Source organism: Bombyx mori, chromosome 9, assembly GCF_030269925.1.
Source record: "Bombyx mori chromosome 9, ASM3026992v2".
NCBI classification, from domain to species: Eukaryota; Metazoa; Arthropoda; class Insecta; order Lepidoptera; family Bombycidae; genus Bombyx; species Bombyx mori.
In genome coordinates, this window is record NC_085115.1 from 7,014,227 (window position 1) to 7,038,111 (window position 23,885).

General features: G+C 36.5%; 3 protein-coding genes across 3 annotated transcripts; 2 read left to right on the forward strand and 1 right to left on the reverse strand.

Annotated features, from left to right (window-relative positions):
• Window positions 1-2,005: 2,005 nt before the first annotated feature.
• On the forward strand, window positions 2,006-11,204 carry LOC101744890 (sphingomyelin phosphodiesterase 1). Its single transcript, XM_004925178.4, has 10 exons — window positions 2,006-2,237; window positions 2,672-2,817; window positions 4,813-4,974; window positions 5,561-5,719; window positions 6,052-6,429; window positions 6,507-6,682; window positions 6,919-7,113; window positions 8,794-8,964; window positions 9,355-9,529; window positions 10,729-11,204. The coding sequence occupies exons 1-10, from the start codon at window positions 2,171-2,173 to the stop codon at window positions 11,062-11,064; spliced, it is 1,965 nt and encodes a 654-aa protein (XP_004925235.2). The 5' UTR covers window positions 2,006-2,170; the 3' UTR covers window positions 11,065-11,204.
• Window positions 11,205-11,259: 55 nt separating this feature from the next.
• On the reverse strand, window positions 11,260-14,696 carry LOC101744747 (ubiquinol-cytochrome-c reductase complex assembly factor 1). The gene is made up of 5 exons (XM_038012990.2): window positions 14,382-14,696; window positions 14,158-14,313; window positions 13,240-13,518; window positions 12,610-12,804; window positions 11,260-11,413 (listed from the first exon to the last, which is right to left on the reverse strand). Exons 1-5 carry the CDS (start codon window positions 14,406-14,408, stop codon window positions 11,336-11,338), a joined length of 735 nt encoding a protein of 244 aa, XP_037868918.1. The 5' UTR covers window positions 14,409-14,696; the 3' UTR covers window positions 11,260-11,335.
• A 6,831-nt stretch (window positions 14,697-21,527) lies between these two features.
• On the forward strand, window positions 21,528-23,238 carry Atpsyn-beta (H+ transporting ATP synthase beta subunit). Its single transcript, NM_001046985.2, is given in 1 exon segment — window positions 21,528-23,238. A coding segment is annotated over 1 exon segment (1,551 nt). The 5' UTR covers window positions 21,528-21,623; the 3' UTR covers window positions 23,175-23,238.
• The last annotated feature ends 647 nt before the right edge of the window (window positions 23,239-23,885 follow it).

The following is a 23,885-nucleotide window of genomic DNA, read 5'->3' on the forward strand; positions in this document are numbered from 1 at the left end:
CAATAAGTTTGTAATGTCGACGACAGTGAGCTCGTTTGCCCATCCATGCAAAAAACTCGCCTTTCTTGTTTGGACGCGAGTAACTTTAGTTTACTGACAAGAAGTTTTCTTTATGTAGTGAAAAGTTTGATGGTAAATATTAAAACTGGTATCAATGACGGTGTCAACTCACTGCAGTATCCACGAAAAACAAAGTAGAGATGCATATTATGGATAATGCATGGAAATATGACTGGCCACTACGTCGAGTTTCGGCCTTGTAGTACCTACGAACGGAGCGAGTTTCGGCTGTGAAGCCGGTGTACAGGAGGGACGTCGTCTCGTAGGAAGACCCAAGTACCGCTGGACTGACACGGAACGGGATCGGAGTGGCTTAGTGGTTACTGTTGGAGGCCAAGATATACTCTGGGGTCACAGCGCTAGCACAGATGTGGCAGCAGTCGACTGCTTGTAGTTAAAATAAAAAAAATAAAGGCAAATGAGCTGATATTTCGCTTGTTGTTAAATAATATGATTACCATTTTTTTTCCCACTGAGGATCCGATGACAAACTTTTTTTTAAGGAATGATTATTTGTGGCCCGAAGGCCTTTCCGGTTTCACCAGGAAAGGGGCGAGCAAAAGTTCAGCCAAGAAGGGATGGAATTTGCTAACAGCTGCCCGAGCGCCTCCAAAAGAGACTTTGATTTGATTTGATTTGATAACAGCTGAAGAGCAACTACTTCGCAAATCAATCTACTACCGGATTGGAATCGCGACCTGCTGATAAGACCCGGCGTGAAACTCAGAGGGCTGATGCATCGGTTGAGTTGAGGCATTGAGTTGCCGAATTCGACGAGTACGGTTACCGGGGCCCTAAGCATGCTCCTAGTGTTAGTGGCTGACTCCTGCGTGATCAGGGTTCGGGGAGTAGTCAGTGGCAGCAACGATAAGGCGATTATCATGACGCATTGCCTTATCGAAGTAACGTTCCGAGTCCTGCCCACGCAGGAGCCAGTCACCGGCGACAATGATAAGGCGATAATCACGACGCATAGCCTTGCCTTGCCGTGTGCTTAGTGCGAGTTTTTAACGTTCTCGATAGCGTAAAAGGTAACTCAAAGTTGTATGCAGTTAGAACAGCGCCTCTAGCGGCAAACATAGACAAACGTTCCAACTCCATACGAGATAACTTTTACGCTATCGAGAACGTTAAAAAACTCGCACTAAGCACAATGTTCGCTATTGTTCACTTGGCTTTATATTGATTTACTTGTGCTAATTAAAGATAAAGATAAAGAAGCCTTTATTAACAATCTTAATGCATATTTAGGTACATACTAATCTTTTTTTTCTCTTCATTTGACATCGGCTAAGATTGTTTTGCTTTATTAACCTATATTATACCTAAATCCAATCTTAGATACAGTAATAACAGTATACATTAACAGTATACGTAAACGACATAACAATATTCATTCTCTCTGTGCTACCTAATTTTCGAGTCAGTGCCAGGACAATCTAGCTAGTTGAAGCAGTTTAACTACGGCTGCTCCTACAGCCTTATCAAAGTACCGTCGAGAAATTCAGTGGGCTCTGTCGGTTAAAGATTTAAGAACGATTACCAGTCATACACTTACACCACCCACATTGAATAACATTGGTGCAGAAAATTAAAATGGTTATAAATTTGAATTACTTACATGCAAATCACAGTAATCACAATCAACTTATCAAGGGGGATTTTTTTTTTACTTGCATTATTAGTATTTAAATAATTTAAAAGTTTCCAGAAACACATATTTTATCTGGTTATACATGATTTATGAGGGATAATACGCTTTTCAATTAATCCCATGGTGATTTTAATTTATTTGGTGTAATATTTCGATGTTTCCTACGTGTTAATGATTTTCAGAGGTGTGACAATGCAGTCCCATATCATTGTGTCGAAATATTATTGTCCGACTCTCGAGCAAGGTTCAAAGGAGATAATAATATACTCGAGATATGATAAAAAATACGATTTATCTAATAGACTACTTACCCGCATCACGGCTGTAACAAGGTCTAATACGAGTACCGGTAAACATTTCATTAACTTGGATAAAATACTTAGTACAGCGTGTCAAGACTATATAAGGTTGGAGCGCCGTCGTTATCGTTCATTGGCGGGTGAAAGACCGGCCAAAATGAAATTCCTTGTGGTAGTTTTAGTATTGGTGAGCTCTAGTTTTGCAAACCGGCTTATTTCATTAGGTAGGTAACCAATTTTTTTTTTTCTAGAACCGTAGAAAGACAGCTACGTAACTGGTCTAGTGTCGAAAATTACTTAAGCAATATACAAGTCATTTGGCAATTTTTAAAACAAGTCTTTACCTACGTAAATTTATGTGTATTTCAAACAAAAGTAATGTTGTTTTCTCTCTTAATATTATATTAAATAGCTATAACTCAATTCGTATGTAATTCGAACAATGCACGTGATTGACAAAAGTTTTTATATTTTTCATTTGAGCATCTCATGAACATGGCATTAACCGAAGTCATATGGTGTGCTATATACAAATAAATTTTACTATTTAATAAAGTTAGTTAAGTTTTAATAAATATTGTTGTGGTGGGGCTTGATGGGATTTAGTAGTAACCAAAACATTAATGCAATAAAAATCAAAACGACATTTTTATTATAGAAACAGTAGAAGATGTTCTAAAGAAAATACTGGTTAATGATCTGAGTGAAGAAGACAAAAGCCTACTAGAAGATATTATTGAAATCTTGCATAGACCTGAATACGTTTCTGAAAATTCTATTCAATACGCCAGTCCAACTAGAACGGTAAGTGCATATTATTATAAGTATGTAGTATAGTTCTCATTTTTCGTATACCTAACATAATATTTTTTACGACGAAAACAACGGGTTTCTAATTTTAGGAAACAAATATTTAAAAAACTCCATATACTCCGATATACCCTACTGAACCAAAATAAGCCTACCGGGAGGCGATACACCGCCAATCGGTCGGTCTTCATAGATATTAAAGCGGCGCGCTAGAGTGTTAGTAGCACGCAGTCTCAACCCCTCCGTTTGCCCTGAATGCTCATCAGGGAAGGCTGCTTCATATAGGGGTCGGTGCCGGGCGTAGTCCTCCAGCCCACGGCTTTACTCCTTTGGCGGAAATAATGATCGTATCAGAGGATGTGTGAAAGTCAGGCTGTAGTTTTGCTTTAGTGCCTATAGAAAAAAATAGTTTGTAATGATTTGATCGTGCGAAAAAATATATTATCTTTGAGTGGAAAATATTTACATTTAATGAATTTATTCCGTAGGAATAATCTTAATCCGTAGGGGCTTAGCCTGCCTGAATCGTAATGTCAGTGACGACAAGAAAGATGTTAATTAAGTAATATAATCGGTTTTCGGCGCTAAAGACAAAGGAAAGATCTTCCACCGAGCTCGGTATGGAGAAAAAAAGGTCTTTTCGCATCCCACGAAAAAAAAGTTAAACAACTGTTGACGTATGAGGAGCTTCTCCAAGCTTGTCATTGTTGAGACACCTGCACGATTTAAGTAGACCTTCAGTGCCCGACGAATTTATTGAATTATGTCGGGATCACCAGTTTAGGGGTTAACGACAAAGGGAAGATGTTCTGCCGAGCGGATGTAATTGTTCGGGCGACTGACAGTCTGATTTATTGTTCGGAGCTTTTATACGTATATGCAAGCTAAAATTTAAAATGTTAGCGAGATTCAGGCATCTGTCAAATATTTTGTGTTCTATGATAGCTACCGGCTGCCGGTCCGGGCGTAGCTAGAATAGCCCCTTAGGTTACCAGCGAATAGGAAAAGGGAAAAACCGACAACACAGTTACCACACGTATCTTCACTTAATACGGTTAAATCGACTTGGCTACTTTAGTTCTCTTTATGTTTGGGAATGCCTACACTTTGTGCCATAGGATTTTTTGGAAAATCCGCGAAAAGTCTTTCATATAATTCGTGAAAGTCACGGAATTAAGATAACATGATCCCTATTAAGCTCGTGGCAAAGATAAGGGTTTGATATTGTGCCTAATATTACAAGGCAAAGGTGTATTAAAATATTTTTTGTTTTTAAAATTTAAGGTGTGTTTCTTGATGAATAAAAATTTTAAAATTTAATATTTATCCGACAGTTTTCTACACATTTTTTTTTAATTTTTCGTGAGTTGGAATGTGCGGTATGCATTGCCCATTTTTTCCCCTACCTATGCTGGTAACCTCTAGGGGTTATACCAGCATCATCGAACATTGCATTGCCCGGCATGCGTAAGAATACAGCGCTTTTTGTTTCTATAGGAATACCCAAAATTTGGAAAGTTATGATCTCTTGTCACTGATAATTTAACTTTAATAATTGATTAAATTCATTGATAATATTTTTGAAAGATAAAACGGACGTTAATTCAGACATTTTATGTGTATTTATATAATGTGAATTATAATCTATATTAGGCTAGTCGATTTTACATGATAATAATCTGACCAGAAAATTACATAATATTATGCCTTATTAGTAGACGATACTGATCACGGTATAAATACCTTTAGCTTTTTTTAAATAATAAACATCATGGTTTTGATATCAAAAAGTTATCGGAGTTCATAGTGAATAACGCCTCTCTTGGTTATTGGGTTTCAATTGCAATCGAAGATTCAGACAGGGACGCGGGTCATGCTAGCACGCAACTACCTTACCCACGCGTATTAAGCAGTTAACGGGACACAGCCGTTGTGAGTGTCGTCACTTGGTGTAAGTACATTTTAAAGCAATAAAATCATTTTTCACAGACCCTAGACTGCGTCATCTGTCGGAGTGCTTTCAGAACTGCTATACAGGGACTCAAAGCTGGGCAAACTGAAGAAGAATTGTCGAATGTTATATCTACACTTTGTATAACATTAGGAATTGCTGGTTATGGCGTTTGCAAAGGAGCTGTTTCACTTAACATAGTATGTTAAAAATAAGTTAACAAACTTACAAAACATTTTATTTATCTTTATTTATTACCGATGATAGGGGGTGGTCACCGTTGCTCATAGACATCAGCAACACCAAGGGACAAGTTAGCCGCCGTCTATTGTCATCGCAAGTTTGAAACTATAACTTATAATTAAGCTCTAAAAGATGATGTTGCTCTAGTAAAAATGTCTCACACAATGCTTGCAGAAATACATTATACTAGTAGTAGTACCTAGTAGTAGTAGTAGAAATGCTATTACCATTGTAGATAGATAAGCATACGGCCCAGGTGATAGGGAGTGGTCACCGTCGCTCATGGACATCAACAACACCGAGGGACAACTTAGCTGCTGTCTATTGTCATCGCAAGTTTTTTTGTGTTGAGTATAGTTTTTACAGAGAACTATAATTATTGTTGACCAAGGAAATTATAACTTATAATTAATAATACTTTAAATGACGAAAAATGCAAAAGTTATTAAATAATTATACACAATTCCAGCATTGATTTATAGATTGTCAAATTACACTTCTCACATGTTCTTGAGTTTTCATTCAGTGCTAAATACCTTTCAGCCAATAATTCGTTACATTGTCAAAAATGAACCACAAGCTACAGCAGAAGCATTTTGTGGTTTAGTGCTACAAAACGTTGGAAACCCGAATAACTGTCCCTTTGACGATCAACGATTTGAGTGGGAGGTAACCCTCCCCGCGCCTCCTGCTGTGGAAGCCGTAAGTTTATTGTTGCTTAGCATTAAATCGGTCCCAAATGTACAATTTTATTTTTTACTGGTGGTAGGACCTCTTGTGAGTCCGCACGGGTAGGTACCACTGCCTCGCCTATTTCTGCCGTGAAGCAATAATGCGTTTCGGTTTGAAGGGTGGGGCAGCCGTTGTAACTATACTGAGACCTTAGAACTTATATCTCAAGGTGTGTGGCGCATTAACGTTGTAGATGTCTATGGGTTCCAGTAACCACTTAACACCAGGTGAGCTGTGAGCTCGTCCACACATCTAGGCAATAAAAATAAAAAAAATTAAAGGGTCTCTTAATCAAATTTAAGGTGCCAGTTTTCGAAACTAAACCATTGACGATTGCGATAATCACCGACGCTCATCTCGATCCTCTTTATGAAGCTTTCGGAGTGGCTGATTGCGATGAACCGGTATGCTGTAGAATAGGACAAAGACCTGCAAGTAATTACATTTACAAATCGCACATCGACGAGTCTGTTGTCGCAGAGAGCTTAACTAATGTTACTGGAGAAATAAAATTGAATTTGAACGTTGCACCAAAGATCAGAGAGTTGAGGAAGAAGTCACAAACCAGATTTTGGAATCGGCACACAGCACCGGCTGGTTATTGGGGTGATTACAGGAACTGTGACTCCCCTATTTGGGCTTTCGATGATGTTATTGATAGAATAGCAGAGACACATAAGGTTAGTTATGAAATGATTTCAATAAGTCTTATGGTTTGATTTTGTATATTAAATTGTTTAATATCTTTCACATGTAGAACATAGATGTTTTGTACTACATCGGTGACACTATTGATCACGGTGTTTGGGAAACGTCTTATGAACTAATTAATGACATGAACCGATATTTAATCGAAAAAATTAGGAAAACCTTTGGAGATGACGTACAGGTTATACCTGTACTAGGAAACCACGAATCTCAACCTACCAATCAGTGAGTTAAAATAACGTAATTTCATTTTTTATATTACTAAAGCTTTACGCTCTCCATTCATTGCAATACAACTATTTTCATCCTCACATCATGATTATCAATTTATTCATCTACGAGTAGGTACATGAGCAAAGACCTCATTATATTAATTAAGAATCTGAATTTTAAAATCACTTTTTGTTTTAAATTTACAAAATTATTTATTGATTACTTCATTAATTTTGTCTAATTTATAGGTTTGCTCCCTCAAGGGTAATTGGAGATCATTTGAATACTACTTGGCTTTATGAAGGGTTAGTTGATAAATGGGGATTCTATTTGACTGAAGACTCTAAAAGGACATTACTTGAACGCGGAGAATTCTCTCAGTTGGTGAGACCCGGTCTGAGGGTTATCGTACTCAACAATAATGTCGCTTATAGATATAACTGGTAAGTAAATTGAATTTAATTTAAAAATGGTAATAATTTTAGTAGGTATAAGTATTTATTTTAATGAAAAGCTAGAGATCCGGTATTATTTTAAACGGCCAGCTGTCTTTTGCTACTGCTTCTAATTCCCCAGTATACATCCGCAAAATTACTGGCCCGATTTATTTTTGTACTGAACTCACCGGCATATATTGGCAGGATAAAATTCAACATTTTTTTAAAAAACTAAATTTTTGGATCTGTTAAATTATTTATCGTTAACCTATATCGCGTTTATTATTTTCATTTATAGACGATGTTCGTATACTTTACGATTTGTGTTTACGGATGAAGTAGTCTGTAGTATAAGTAGTTTTATGTCTACGATTCTAGAAAACAAAGAGCGAACTCCGCCCCGTAAGGGCGTAATGTGAGTCGGCACCAACAAAACAATGCACCAGCATCTGCTAATTTCTGGGGTTCAGTATTAATGAGTTCCGGTTTGAAAGGTGGGACAGCGGTTTTAAAATACGAGACTTCGTCCTCATGTCAAATTGGCTACCGACATTCACGACGAGCCTTAAGCTCTTTCATCCACCTATGCAATAAAAAATATAGATAAATTGTAAAACACGTTTATAATCGTTAATATTCGTCCTAGGTGCTCTTTAATTAATTCGATGTTGGTGAAATCTAGCAATAGTTAGCTTATTCTTATCAAAAAATTATCTAGGTATTCGAGGACACAGCGGTCATTAGGTACCAATTAAACAAGAATGAATTCATTTGTAACTGGGAACGGATTCTTATCAGTAATCACGCATTGATTAACAAAATTTGAATTAGATTGTGATATAAGTGGATAATAATTGGTTTGCTTATTTAATTAGTTTAAATGACGAATGCGGATTTGTGTGACGATTTCATATTCATAGTTATCAACACTTATTAATGTATGTACATAATAATTATACACCAAGGCTTCACGCAGTCCTATCTATTGTTACCGCCACGCAGGCATGCGTTTCCATGCAAAGAAGAAAACCAATATTCCAATGCAACTTATTGATTGCGACCTGATTATGGTGGATAAATTGTGAGTTTTTAAGCATTTTTCACGTTAGGTAGGGTTTCTAAAATAGACATATCTAATGTCTCATGGTATGTGAAGCACTTGTCACGGGGCTCGTGAAAAGATAAGAGATGAGGAGTTCAATTGTTATAACGCTTGTTGAAAGAGCGGAAGGAAACAATTCATTCCAAAGTTTGATGGTACGTGGGAATAATATTGTCAAGAGATCGTTATCAAGTGACCACAGTCACACATTTCATAAGAAGGATAAGCGTTGTGGATAAGCGCGCCCATCTCTACTTCAGTAGTGGATCCGAATTATCATCAACATTGGTCAACTAAGACGTATTCAAGGAATTTTACTGATGGTAGGACCTCTTGTGGATGTCTATGGGCTTCAGTAACCACTTAGCACCGGTTGTGCTGTGAGCCCGTCCACCCATCTAAGCAATAAAAAAAATAATTTTTGGCCCTTTTCATCCCCTCTTTGCCCGCTTTGCATTAGTCGTCGCTTAATCGGACCGTAAAGCGCGGCACATTACATTTTCCGATCCACGGTTTTAGCGGCGAATGATCTTAGAAAGTACTTGACATTTCAAACAACATCTTATACTGTTTTCGTCTTATAGGTGGCTAGTTTATGACCCCTTGGACGCAAAGAAACATTTAGATTGGTTAGTTGAAGAATTATACAAAGCAGAAATAGCCGGAGAGAAAGTTCACATACTGGCACACATACCTCCTGGAGTTCACGACCTCACATACACTTGGACTAGAGAATATAACAAAATAGTTAACAGGTGAATAATTGTAGTACCTATTAATAACATTAGGCGCAACCTGCCAATGACAATTGACAACCTGAACAACAATTTAAATAGTATTCATAGACAGTAGAAGTGGTTACCAATTTTATAAAATATGTGCATACGTTATTTGATTGGGCTCTTAAATACTCAACACCATAATATGGGCCATGTGATCGTCTATGCGTCTGATTTCACAAAAAATGGTCAATATCTCGAGCGCTCGCATGAGGTACACATTAAAAAAAACCTTGCGCGGAAAAAGCGACGCTGGCTATCTTTTGTCTAATTTTAAATAAATAAATAAAATACTAAAATTAAAATCAATATGAATCTATAGGCTCATAAATCATTTCATATTCAAAAGTATGATTCTATTTTTAGATTCACCAACACAATAGCCGCTGAATTCAATGGGCACACTCATTCTGATGAGTTCAAAGTATTCTACAATCAGCAAGGTACACCAATTAACGTTGCGTGGGGAGGAGGTAGTGCCACCAGCTACACGTTCTACAATCTAAATTATAAGATTGCTACTATAAACACTCGGACATTCGTAAGTATTCTAACGATCTTTCTGAACTCAATACATTTTTGGATCTCCATAAAATTCCGCTCGCATATATAAAATCAGTCCGCGACTGTGCCGCGTTTATTCCGACTCTACCCCATGGTCTGTAAGCGGAGTAAAATGTCACTAAGGAACAAGGTTACACTTTACAAAACATGCTTATGGGCCGTCATAACTTACGCGAGTGTGGTGTTCGCTCACGCGGCCCGCACACACATAGACACCCTCCAACTCCGTTTTTGCAAGTTAGCCGTCGGAGCTCCGTGGTTCGTGAGAAACGTCGACCTACACGACGACCCGGGTCTCGAATCGGAACGAAAACGCTTGAAGTCAGCGTCGGAACGTTACTTCGATAAGGCAATGCGTCATGATAATCGCCTTATCGTTCCTGCCACTGACTACTCCCCGAATCCTGATCACGCAAGAGCCAGTCACTATTGGCGCCCTAGAAACTTCCCTACGGATCCACCAGATCGAATAACTCTTACATTAGACGCCTTCAGCTTTAACACTAGTAACAGGTTTAGGCACCCTGGTAACCGTGTTCGTTGAACTCGACAAAGGGTTCGACGTTCAACCTAACCGCTGAGTTTCTCGCTGGATGTTCTCAGCGGGTCGCGATTCAGATCTGGTAGTAGATTTATTCACGAAGCAGCTGCTCTTGAGTTGTTGGTTTCCTTTGGAGGCGTTTGGGTAGCTGTTAGCAAATCCCACCCCTCTTGCTGAGCCCTTGCTAGCCCAACTGTCCCAGAATTATATTTAAAAAAAATGATTTTTTTGATGATGAATGAATGATAAAATATATATTTTTTATTGCTTAGTTGAGTGGACGAGCTCACAGCCCACCTGGTGTTAAGTGATTACTGGAGCCCATAGACATCTACAACGTAAATGCGCCACCCACCCTGAGATATAACTTCTAAGGTCTCAGTATATGTAGTTACAACGGGTGCCTCACCCTTCAAACCGAAACGCATTACTGCTTCACAGAAAAATAGGTAGGGTGGTGGTACCTACCCGTGCGGACTCACAAGAGGTCCTACCACCAGTAAATAAGTTTAACGTGAGCACAATGAAATAGACGGTGTAGTATTGACTGAATCATAATAAAAGCGTTTACGCTTAGTGTCTACAGATTTCGGTATCAGAAAAAATAATCTAAATATTGTTTATTTTATTTTTAGGAACCTCTGAATATCGTGAACTATGCTTACAATCTAACGGAAGCTAATTTAACTCCAAACCGAAGGCCGCATTGGTTCCAACTATACGATATGAAGAATACGTTCGGTCTCACAGATTTGTCGGCAGTGTCAATGAACGATTTAGTTTACAAAATGGTAACTACAAACAAAGAATATTTGGAAAAATACGCAGCTTTTTATTCAAAATTAAGCGACACACGTTGGCCAAATTGTAATATTAACTGCAAGCTGGACAACCTTTGCAAAATTGTTGTAACTGTTTTATGGGAAAGGCAAAGATGTGAAGAGCTTCGGCAACTGTATTCTGTATCTTAAGAAAAGAAGGAAGAATTCTTAAAAAAGAATTTTGACATTTAATCAATGACAATTAGTTTTAAAATTTTGACATTGTATTTAACTTACCCAACACTGTAATTGACTTACCCAATTAGCAAATAATAAAATTTTCAGAAGTATTATGTCTTTAACTACATCAATTTAAAGTTATGTATTGGAATTATGAATGAAACATTTTGAACAGTTCTTATATATTATTCTATTCGCAACAACATTTTCAAAAATAATTTAACTTGTTTTATTTCAAATACTAATCAGTAATTTTCAACCAAGGTATTTCAGGTTTCCATTTTAGTTCTTCACTGGATATTTTATCTAATATTAATATCTGAAACAAACAAAAACAAATGACTGCTAAGTATAAGTACCCATAAGATAGTTGTATCTTCATTTCCCGACACCATTTAAGTCGTGGCCTAAAGGATAACACGTCCGGTGCATTCGTACCTAGCGATGCACCGGTGTTCGAATCCCGCTGGCAAGTGCCAATTTTTCTAATGAAATACGTACCTAACAAATGTTCACGATTGACTTCCAGAGTGAAGGAATGACATCGTGTAGTAAAATTCAAATCCGTAAAATTATAATTTGCGTAATTACTGGTGGTAGGTAGGTAGGTAGGTGAGTCCGCACGGGATGGTACCACCACCCTGCCTATTTCTAGAAAGGGTAGGATTTGCTAACAGCTACCCGAGCGTCTCCAAAAGAGACCTAACAACTCAAGACTAGCTGCTTCGCGAATGAATCTACTACCGGATCGGAACCGCGACCCGTTGAGAAGAACCGGCAAGAAATTCAGTGTGTTGCGTCTACGGGCTAATTTGCACATCAGAGGACATCTTTGTTTATTGTGTGTTTATAAGTGCTTTAAAACTGTATTATTAATGTAACTGCATTAAGATGTAATGAAATACATATATGTTATTTTTTTTAGCTTAGATCATCAGAACTCACATTCCACTGATATTAAGCTAATACTGAAATCTATAGACACAACATGAATGCTGCATCCCCTTAGATATTAGGTCGGAATAAGTATTTGTTTACGTCTGATAATTAATAAACAGATTGGTCAAGCTTCTTGGGTATCGAGAATAAGGCAATCTTCAACTAAACAATAGGAGACAGAGCCTTGTTGATATGCCAACTGTGTTCAAGTGTAAAATATGTGACTAAAATTCACATTCTGAGTGCTTGTTATGACTCTTCAAATATTATATATGTATATATAGTAAATGCATTGAAAGTTATGATTATTAAAGTGTCAGCATTTAGCAATTTCAGTTCCAGTTTGTTGGGTGGGGTAGCTGTTGGACTGTAGTACTGAAACTTGTAGCTTAGTTGTAGTATTGGAGCTTATGTCTCAAGTTGTGTGGCGCTATTTATGTTGTTGACGGCTCCACTAACTATTTTACACCAGGTAGGCCATGAGATCTTTCATTAAACAACCTACGCCTAACAATATATATACCTAATTACTGGTAATCCGGTACAATATGAACTTACTATTAAAAAAAGACTAACCTGACGCCTGATAAAACTGACAATTTTCTCTACATTTTCAACATCTGTATTTTCTGATAATGAATAAAATCTTCTCCATATTGCTGCTGCTAAAATTTTATCATCACTAAGACCTTCATCGTAGGCTACAAGGGCAGCTTGAAATTGTTCAGAGAGCTCTGATACTTGTTTCTTTGCAATTGATGGATTTGCACCCTGAAATATTTAATAATTAAAGTTTTTTGTTTTGTAATCTTTTTTTTAGTTTTTATTTTCAATTCAGTATGTAAACAATTTGTTTGTTCAAGAAAATAGCAAGGCATGCAAGGTAGAGGTAGAAGAACAGCTTGAAAATAAAAATTATCTATTATATGTGACTTGAGGTTTCAAATATTGTCATAATTTTTTCAGTTTATAATTTTTGAGGGTGAGATTTTTGAATTACATAATGTTATTCCTACATTGTGAAAGTCATTCAAGAACATGAGCCAAGTACATATTCCACTAGAAAAATTGGTACCTGCCAATGGGATTTAGTCACCAGCATACTGTCATTCCCTAATAGGAGTACACCAAGCATCCTTATTCCATAGGCCAAAACAAACTTAATCCTTTTTTTTATATTATATACTTTTTTTATTAAATTTTCACCTCTAATAGCTTAATCCTACTAGAAACATCAGCCCACAGTGCTTCTACTATGCAATTCCTGACAAAATGACCATCTCCTTTAACATATGTTTTCTTCTCTTTGGCTGTATGAGCTATGTCCTCAGCCATGTATCTGACCATCAACAACCACACATGTAGTTCTGTTATGCTAAACCAGGAGGCAAGGGTATCAGGAAGTTCAAGCTTTTCAAACCATTCTTCATAAACAATATTAGCATGAATACTTTCATATAGAAAATAACCTGTAAGTTTTAAACGCTGAAAAAAAATATTTATGAGTGTACAGATTAAGATAAAAGCAGAATGGAAAACATTTGTTTAATAATATTTTAAATAAATATCGAAGTTTCTGAAGAAAATTGGTCAATTTCAAATTATTAATATTTTTAAATAACTTTCAAGAGGAAATTAAATAGAAGCAATGTAGAAAATTAAGCAATCAGTGCACAACAATGCATAGGTTACAAATATCTAGCTATTTTCTTTCATTTAATTTAAAATAACACCTTTAGGATCTAAAGGACAGCAATTGTAAACTAAAATGAAATAAACATTTAAAACAAAATTAATAATGTCTTTAAAGAAATTATGTTCAAAAATAAATAAAGGAGCTCATTGTTGACTTAATGAATCATATTTTTAAGAAATACTAAAAAACTAATATATTTTATAATCCATGTCATACCGAAAATGCATACTAGTTTCAAACATAAAGATGTTTCAAATAAACAAAAATGTCTGTGAAAAGTCAATAAATACACAATGCAGGAGCCAACGCTAAACAGAAGAATGTCACTTATTCTAAAAGGGTCAGACTCTACAGAGTTTTTGTATCTTCCAAATGATGTTGAGAATTCTCTTAGGAGCTTCGTTTTTTTAGTTTAAAACAGCACTTACAGTTCTGTCCTGATCCATCCATCCGACGGCTTTCATAAACTTCTTTACATAGCTATCTTCAGCAGCAACTGTGCTGTGTTCTCGATAAATCTTATTGCACTTGATGATTCCAGGGTTACAAATATTTCGAATTTTGTGTCGTTGTTGTAACAATACCTATAACATTATTAAGTATCACTACGAAATAAAAATATAATTTTTAGAACAAATTTTTTGTTACATACTTGGGCTATTACTCGGCTGTTCAGCATTTTTGTTTCTTTGAGATAATTTCCATTGATTAATAAACTTGCTCTTTAAGAAGTTAACCTTATTTAACGTAAAAGTTTCATTTCACTGAATTTCGTTAAATAGGATTGGTACCCAAGCTATTCTATTTAAGTGTATTATGTATTCGATGGCTTAACTCTAGATTATACACATATATAATAGTGATAATACTGAATAATTACATATGGGTTATGTGTAATTCTCTTTTTTTTTTTTTTTTTTTTATATTTTGACTCGCACGGTTTGTGCATTTGCCACTACTAGTGTGGAAAAGGTAGGGAAACCAGTTTTATTTAGGAATCAATTGGAAGGTTCGAAATTTGGAAAGGATATGTATGTAATAGGATAATAATATATAATAATGCCTAAGAATTTATAATATATAGTGATTGGGTATAAATAAAAAGAATATTAATTATATTTTAAAACTGTTTAGATTTTAATATTATTACTAAATAAAAAATTTGATATCAAGTTATACAAATCAGAATTTATAGTACTTAATAATGTAGGGATTGATGTGGGAAGAGGAACCCGGAGGTTTATCAGGGAATTTATGAATGAGGAACAGTCACGTAGGAGGCATCCAAAGAAAATGTGATTCAAGTCCTCCTCACCAACGCCACAAGCACACAAACTGTTGTTAATGACACCGAGTTTAGCAAGGTGAGAAGCTGTACAAACATGTCCCAATCGCATTCTTATAATACAGGAGGTTGCAAGCTTACATAGACTAATTTTACAGAACCACATTTTTAGAGGAATTCGTTGCTGTATATTTTTATAATAACGGCCTTTATGGCAGCTAGAGCTATTCCAAATACTTTCCCAAGACCTCAGTAAATGGTCTTTAGAAGTGGAAAGAAGGTCAGACACAACATTTTTGTAAGGTGACATATCACCACTATTTATCGCATCTCTCGCAAATTTATCAGCTATTTCATTCCCAAGTATTTTGTGATGGCCAGGTATCCACACAAAAAGAACATCATAACCTTTGAGCTTACAATTTAGAAGTAGCTGTCGACAGTCCAATAAATAAACACAGGTTAAACAAGATTTGAAAGGAAATTTCTGCAAAGCTTGTAGAGCACTTTTCGAGTCTGTGAAGATGATGGATTTGTTAAGTTTTGCAAGTAGAATATATTCTAAAGATTTTAGAATACCGAAACATTCTCCAGAAAACACTGTTGTTTCGGGGGGTAGTTTTATTTTTTGGTGAATATTATACTGCTGATGATATACAGCTACTCCAACTGTGCCAGAGAGTGCGTGTTTAGACGCATCGCAGTATATATAGTGCCAGTCTGCCCAATCTCTATCCATTACAAATTTGATATCAGTGTTAGCGTTTTTGTGGTTCTTCAGGATTTCAAAATTAAAATTTATTTTAGGAAGATTGACAAGAGCTTCGTAGCTGACGGAAAATATAGGTAGAAACTGTGAGCGATGAGTGGGAGCTTGTAATGAAATAAATTTATGGAAACTAATAACTAAGCACGGTGGAGATTTATGGGACCAATAGGAAGAGCATTTAACTTTTTCTGACAATTTTTTTAGTTTGTGATAGAGAGGATGGTTAGAAAATTGGAGAGCTCGAAATAAAAATTTGTCACATAAAAACTGTCTGCGTAATTTTAATGGGGGGTCTAAACATTCTACTTGCAAAGCATTAACAGGGCTGGACTTCATAGCTCCGGTCACAATACGCAACGCTTTAGATTGAATGGCGTCTAGCTTACTTAAGCCTACAACGCTACATGGTTCTAAAAAACATGTCCCGTAATCTAATATGCTTCTTATAATTGCATTATATAAGAGTTTTAATGTGAAGGGATGGGATCCCCACCAAACACCTGAGAGGCATCGTAATATGTTTAATAATCGTTCACATCTAGTGGAGACATAATAACAGTGAGATAATCCTGACAGTTTAGAATCTAATATGATACCCAAAAATTTTACTTAATTTTTTACGGGTATTATTTGTTCATTGTACAAAAGTGTAAATGGTGGCGGTAAACGCATCCTTGAGAACAATACTGAGCAACTTTTGTTTACACAAAGACTTAGGGAGTTGTTATCCAGCCATAGTTTCAAAAATTCCAGAGCACAATTTAGAGAATAACTCAATTTATTTACAAAGCGACCAGAAACATATAAGACTAAATCATCTGCATACTGCAGAATATTGGCTTTACTAGAAATATGAGATTCTAGGTCAAAGGTATATACATTATAAAGAAGTGGACTCAGCACCGAACCTTGGGGCAAACCTTTCCATGTAAGCCTTGTTATAACATTAGACTCATCAATATTTATTTGTATTTGTCTTTCAGAGAAAAGTTTATGAATAAAATTACAGAAAATTGGAGGCACTTTTAATTTACATAGTTTTGTATTTAAGATGTGAAGGTCAACGTTATCGTATGCGGCAGAGATATCTAGAAAGACTGCAAGAACAGATTCATTATTTGAGTAAGCTAATCTTACATCTGTAGAAAAAATACCTAAGCTATCCATGGTACTTTTTCCTTTCCTAAATCCATACTGACTTGATGACAATAGACCTTGACTTTCGAGATACCATTCTAATCTATTTTTGACTAAATGTTCCGCTAGTTTACAGAGAACTGAGGCAAGGGCTATAGGTCTATAGGAGTTAGGATCTGATGGAGCTCTGTTTGGTTTTAAAATAGGGATAATTTCGTGAATTTTCCATGAAGCCGGGATTTCTCCGGAAGTTATGGTGGAATTGATAAGATGTAGCAGATAATTCAAACTTGAGTCGCCCAAATGTGCAATGAAAGAATATGGAATACCATCAATACCTGGTGCAGAATCTTTTACATAAGATAACACACCCTTTAATTCTATAACACTAAAAGGAGAAGCGAGATCAGCAAAATTACTTAATGGTGAAAGAAAAGAAAGGTGAGGTGATAAAATGGGCATTTGTGGAGTAAAAGGAGGGGCTAACTTGTCTAAGAATTTATCTGCCACAGACTCATCAAGAAACTGTGGCAAGGTTTCCTTAAATGCTGACCTAAATCTACGGATATTTTGCCAAATAGTCGATGGAGGAACATCAGGGGCTAAAGATGAGCAAAAAGCTCGCCAGCTATCCCATTTCTTTTTTTTAAATAATTTACGGGTATTATTAATTATCATGATTAGACTATCAAAATTTTCTGTAGTGCTGCATTCATTATATTTTATTTCAGCTTTTTTCCTCTCTTTCACTGCCGCTGAGCATTCACTATCCCACCACGGAGGAGAAGGTATATTATTAATTGATTTTTTAATGAGAAATGTTTGGTTTGCAGCCTCTATCATAGCCAAGGCCAAAGCATCAGCACAAACGGAATGATTATTTTTTTTAATATGAGGGAGCGAGGACACTTTCTTTGCAACATGCTCACGAAACGTTGTCCATCTGTCACTGTCAATATCATTGCATATTTTGTATTTTAGTCTTGGTGGGCGTCTAAATTTTGTTCTAACTAATTTTTTGGGCAAAGTTATTAATATGGGGTAGTGATCACTGTCGTATGTAGAGGAAAGTGTTTTCCAAGTCAGTAAGGAAGCTAAGCCAGGGGTGGTTAACGATAGATCTGGAGCACTGATACCTTCATGGGGCTGAGTGCGCCGTGTTGCGACTCCTGTATTTAGGATGCAAAAGTTATTAGAATCCAGTATATCCAATATTCTTGCACCATAGTAACTGGAATTGGTGCTACCCCAAGCTTGGTGCTGTGCATTAAAATCCCCTAATATTAAAACTGGTTTTGGGAGCTGTGATATAATTACTTCAATTTCGTCAAAGATTGATGATGTAGGATGTGGAATATACACCGAAACAAAACATATTTTATTAATACTTACTGCTATTATAGAGAAATCAATGCTATGGTTTGCAATAGGAATGTGGTCAAAAGGTATTGTATTATGAACAAGTAAAGCTACACCAGCATAGCCATCTGTTCTATCCTCTCTTACACATAAATATTGGGAAACTTTGAAGTTATAACCTGGTTTTAGCCAAGTTTCCTGTATTGCAATGATAACTGGTTTATACAAATTTATAAGGTGATAAATATCACTTTTTTTAGAGTTAATACTGCGGCAATTCCACTGAAGTGTTGTTGATGGATCCATTATTGATATTATTATTAAAAAGGTTACTTACATTTAGCATAGCAGCGTTGGACGGTTCAACCATATTTTTGGATTGAGTTAATGATTTAATTAAAACAATGATAAGATCCCTAGTTGACATATTTGATAAAGGCATATTATTTTCATTGAGTGAGCCAATTGTGGGCAAAGGAATGTCGTAGTCTTTGGTTAGTGCGGCATGAGCTTGTTTGTCATAGCCCTTACTATACTGTTTAGGAACACTATTTGACTGAATAAATACTGTTTTTTTATAAGAAGTGCTTGTTTTATTACTATTACCTTTAGATATATCAAAAGTATTTTTTAAAGGGGATGAAGGGGTTGCAATGGATGTTAAAACATCCGAATAGGATTTTGTCACAGGTGGGTGTAGCTTGGAAGCTTCAGCATATGAAATGCAATTATTTGCCATCAATTCTTTTATAGACTTTTGTCTACTAAATTCGGGACATTTTCTGTTGGTTGCATAATGTGAGCCTGAGCATAGACAGCATACTACATCATCTTCATCAATGTTGCAACTATCACCCGAATGATTGTTACCACACTTAAAGCAACGTGGAGTAGATCTGCATTGGACTTTAATATGACCGTAGCGGCAGCAGTTGAAGCATTGAACTGTTGGGAATATGTATAAATCAACTGGAAGGGAGTTATAACAAAGGAATATTCTCTTGGGTAAAACCTGGCCATCAAAAGTGAGAACCACTGTCTCTACTGGAACATAATTTGTCTTCCCTTCTACCACATTTTTCCTATTAATTCGGCGTACTTTTAATATATTTCCACATCCAAAAGGCACAGTGATATTTTTTATGATTTCGTCTTCGGACCATTCTGTTGGTACTCCTCTGACTACACCCATACGTGTTACAGATGAGGTAGGAATAAAGGCTTTACAATTAATTTGTTTTATTGCTTGATTCTCTAAGAAAGAGTTTGCGTCTGCATAGTTAGTGAAAGCTAAAACTAATCTATTTCTACCTATTTTTTTCAGGCTTCCATTAACTATGTTTTTAATGGATTTATTTTTTAAGAAACGGCCAAAAGAAATTGGATTGATAGAAACATTGTCATTTGGACATGATTGTACCTTTTGGATGTGAATGGTGTAAGGAGCTGAATCACATGATTCATATAATTTCCTACCGACTGGTGTGCGAGGTTCAGTTAGACTGGTATCAGTAACATCAATCTGCTTGGGCTGTGGCGTTGGGATGGGTGCTAATTGAGGTGTCTTAAAAACTGTTGACGACTCTTTCTTCATAACATTTTCACAGTGGCAGTCACTTTCGCAAACAACATCGGAAGGCAATTTATGACGTCTCCTCTTTTTATTACAATGCCTACAAATTTTACGAGATAAGGCTCTTTTTCGTTTAGTACTTGTATTACTTTTAGTTTCTGAAGCATCTGTGTCTAATAAAGAGCTTTCAGATTCCATTTCCGAGCAATCATTATTAATCGTGACAACATGAGACACCTGTGGGGTTGTCCCCCCAGGATCTTCAATGACATTCATCAGGGACTAAGAAAAAAAAATCATAAAACTTACCTACTGGCTCCAAATATATACAAATAACACAAAATATTAATAAATAAACTAAATTAATAATACTACCACTAGAATAATCCTATTATTTACACAATAAAATGAATTTTAAACAAAAGACGCCAAAAACATCACCGCCTACTTCAAAGTTTCCCGCGCTTTTTTCTGTAATTCTCTTTTTATTTTTAATTCTGTCTGTAGAGTGTAGAGTACTTTATATAGTACAAAATGACATCTCTATGTTTCATTTTTTAATTTATAGCCTGTGTTAAACACAGTGTGTTTATCATCTTTTAAGCCAAATTTTTATTTTCATTTTATGGTTCAATATACAAAAAATTGTAGGGAAGGAAAAAATGAACTTGTATAAACTGGGCCCATTGCGTTTCTAGCAAAAAAAAATTGAGTGGGTCGCGATTCCGATCTTGCGGTAGATCCTGCTAAGTACTCTCTTTCCAGAGTAGATGTCAGCAAATTATTTTAGGCTGAGCCCCGTGAGCTCGTCCACCATGCAAGGTAAAACCAGATTAGGTTAGGCAAAAAAAATAGTACATATTAAAAAGAAAGTGCATTCTGTTTCAATTACTTTGGCTTGGGACCTTGAAAGTGAACTGTTTGATTTTTCATTATTAATCATCATCATTATCATCATCATCATAGTAAAGATTAAACTTAAATACTTAAAATTGATTATATCTAAAAAAAAGCATATATGGTACGATTAAATAAAAATAATCAAGTTAAAATTGTATCTACTTTAATAAAATACCGGCATTCCCGCATAATTTTTGAATGGCAGCGTGGTAATCCATTTAAAAGCTGCAGAGCTTCAGTGAAACTAAATCAGAATGTTTTAACGGAAGCCCGACGTAGGTTGATTTATTTTGTTAAATTATTTAGGTTTCAATATCTATTTAATAATAGAAACGCATTAAACTTTTTAAGTCAGTGAAAGTGCACCAGTGTCAGAAAATAAAACTAAGTCGCTGTGTGTATATGTATAGTACAGGCAGTCAATGTGTCTAGAATTCTGCCAAAATCTTCCGGAGCTTCACCATTTCGCTCATTTTAAACCATTTCATCATAAATGACTACAATTTCAGATAAATGCACTTAATTCTGCTACATTCCAATAACAATAAAACAAAATATGTTTAAAATATGAATTGAAGATTTTTTTAAGGACGACGGTGATTAGCAATCTGAAAAAAAAAGGTGGACTCAATCCGAAATTGAAGTTCTTTGGCTTTACGCTTTGAGCAATTTTTATAGATTTGTAATTTGACAAAAATGTACGGTAATTTGTAACTTGACTTTTATAGTGTACGGGAAATTAGTTGAATAATTTCCTGTGCCTTTGCATGTGTATGATTAAGACGAAAAAGTCTATACTCTATGACTTTTAGGTTACATAATTTATTTTGCGGCTAGCCCATTTTCCAGACTGAGCAGCTGATTTCTGAAAATGTTGGGGGCAATAAGTCGAGTTGGAAGCGGCATTTTAGCCGTTAAATCAGTTGCTGAGAAATCCCTTTCAGAATGTGGAAAAATCGTTGCAGTCAATGCCGTTAACAAGAGGGACTATGCTGCTAAATCTGCAGGAAAAGGCCAAGGTAAGGTTGTTGCCGTTATCGGTGCTGTGGTAGATGTGCAATTCGAAGATAACCTGCCTCCGATTCTAAATGCCCTTGAGGTGCAAAATCGATCTCCCCGCCTCGTACTTGAGGTAGCCCAACATTTGGGTGAGAACACAGTTCGGACCATTGCCATGGACGGTACTGAAGGCTTAGTCCGTGGGCAACCCGTACTAGACTCTGGCTCACCAATTCGTATCCCGGTGGGAGCTGAAACCCTCGGTCGCATCATCAATGTAATCGGCGAACCGATTGACGAGCGTGGTCCCATCCCCACCGACAAGACTGCTGCTATTCATGCTGAAGCTCCAGAGTTTGTCGACATGTCTGTGCAGCAGGAGATTCTCGTAACTGGTATAAAAGTCGTCGATCTGCTCGCTCCTTATGCCAAAGGAGGAAAGATTGGGTTGTTTGGCGGAGCTGGTGTGGGCAAAACTGTATTGATTATGGAACTGATCAACAATGTTGCCAAAGCCCATGGTGGTTACTCTGTGTTTGCTGGAGTAGGAGAGCGTACTCGTGAAGGAAATGATTTATACCACGAGATGATTGAATCTGGTGTGATTTCTCTAAAAGACAAAACATCCAAGGTAGCTCTAGTATATGGTCAAATGAACGAACCTCCTGGTGCCCGTGCTCGTGTTGCCCTTACTGGTCTCACTGTTGCTGAATATTTCCGTGATCAAGAAGGACAGGATGTACTGCTCTTCATTGACAACATTTTCCGTTTCACTCAGGCTGGATCAGAAGTGTCTGCTCTGCTTGGTCGTATCCCATCTGCTGTAGGATATCAGCCTACTCTGGCTACTGACATGGGTACTATGCAGGAAAGAATTACCACCACCAAGAAAGGTTCCATCACATCTGTACAGGCTATTTATGTACCAGCTGATGACTTGACAGATCCTGCTCCAGCTACCACTTTTGCTCACTTGGATGCTACCACTGTACTCTCCAGAGCCATTGCTGAATTGGGTATCTACCCAGCTGTGGATCCTCTTGACTCAACTTCCCGTATCATGGACCCCAATATTATTGGAGCTGAGCACTACAATGTTGCACGTGGAGTTCAGAAAATTCTTCAGGACTACAAATCCCTGCAGGACATTATTGCTATTTTGGGTATGGACGAGTTGTCTGAAGAAGACAAGTTGACAGTGGCACGTGCACGTAAAATTCAGAGGTTCCTCTCACAACCTTTCCAAGTAGCTGAGGTGTTCACTGGACATGCGGGTAAACTAGTACCACTTGAGGAAACTATCAAAGGATTCTCCAAAATTCTAGCAGGGGACTATGATCATTTGCCAGAAGTAGCATTCTACATGGTTGGACCTATTGAGGAGGTTGTGGCCAAAGCTGATACTCTTGCTAAGAATGCTTAAAAAGTCATTTCATGTGAATTGATGAGAAAATACTTGTATTTCAAATAAATTTAATTATTACAAAGTCATTTTTTGTTTCAACCTGCATTTTTTATTTATTATTTAATAATTAATCACTGTCACTTGAGATGGGTGATTGATGATTTGAGTTTCTGTTGAGCTTCAGTTCTAAGCAGTTAATGGTGGTACTTGGTTACATCTTCCTATTGCAAAATATATTACGTATTAGCTGAATAGGGGTGCAGATTATTGCAAAAACTATTCCTCATAGCTAAGAAAACAATTACCATGTTATTTTAGAAATTTTATCTATGCAAGATTGATTGTTAATGGTATATACGGTTATACCAAATAAGGGTATGAAGAATATTAGAAAAAGTTAATTACTGGTGCTAGGGCGCATGGACATTATAAAGGAAACAGCATAGATGGTCAAACTTTTTTTCCCCCATAAGCTTGATAGGCTTGATAGGCTATGCCAGCGTACTCTAACGAGTAGGTAAGCTTTGGAGGCTCAAACCTGGATGATCACAGTCGCTAGAATGACGATGAGAAATGCGATTAATTGAAGTGCAAGCGTTTTATGAGTTTGCATGGGTAGGCGTCACTATCCTGTTTATTTGTCCTACGAAGTAGTCATGCATTAAAGGGTGAGATAGCCATTATATAATGCAATAGGGACTTTGATCTTATGTCTCAAGCTTGATTGCA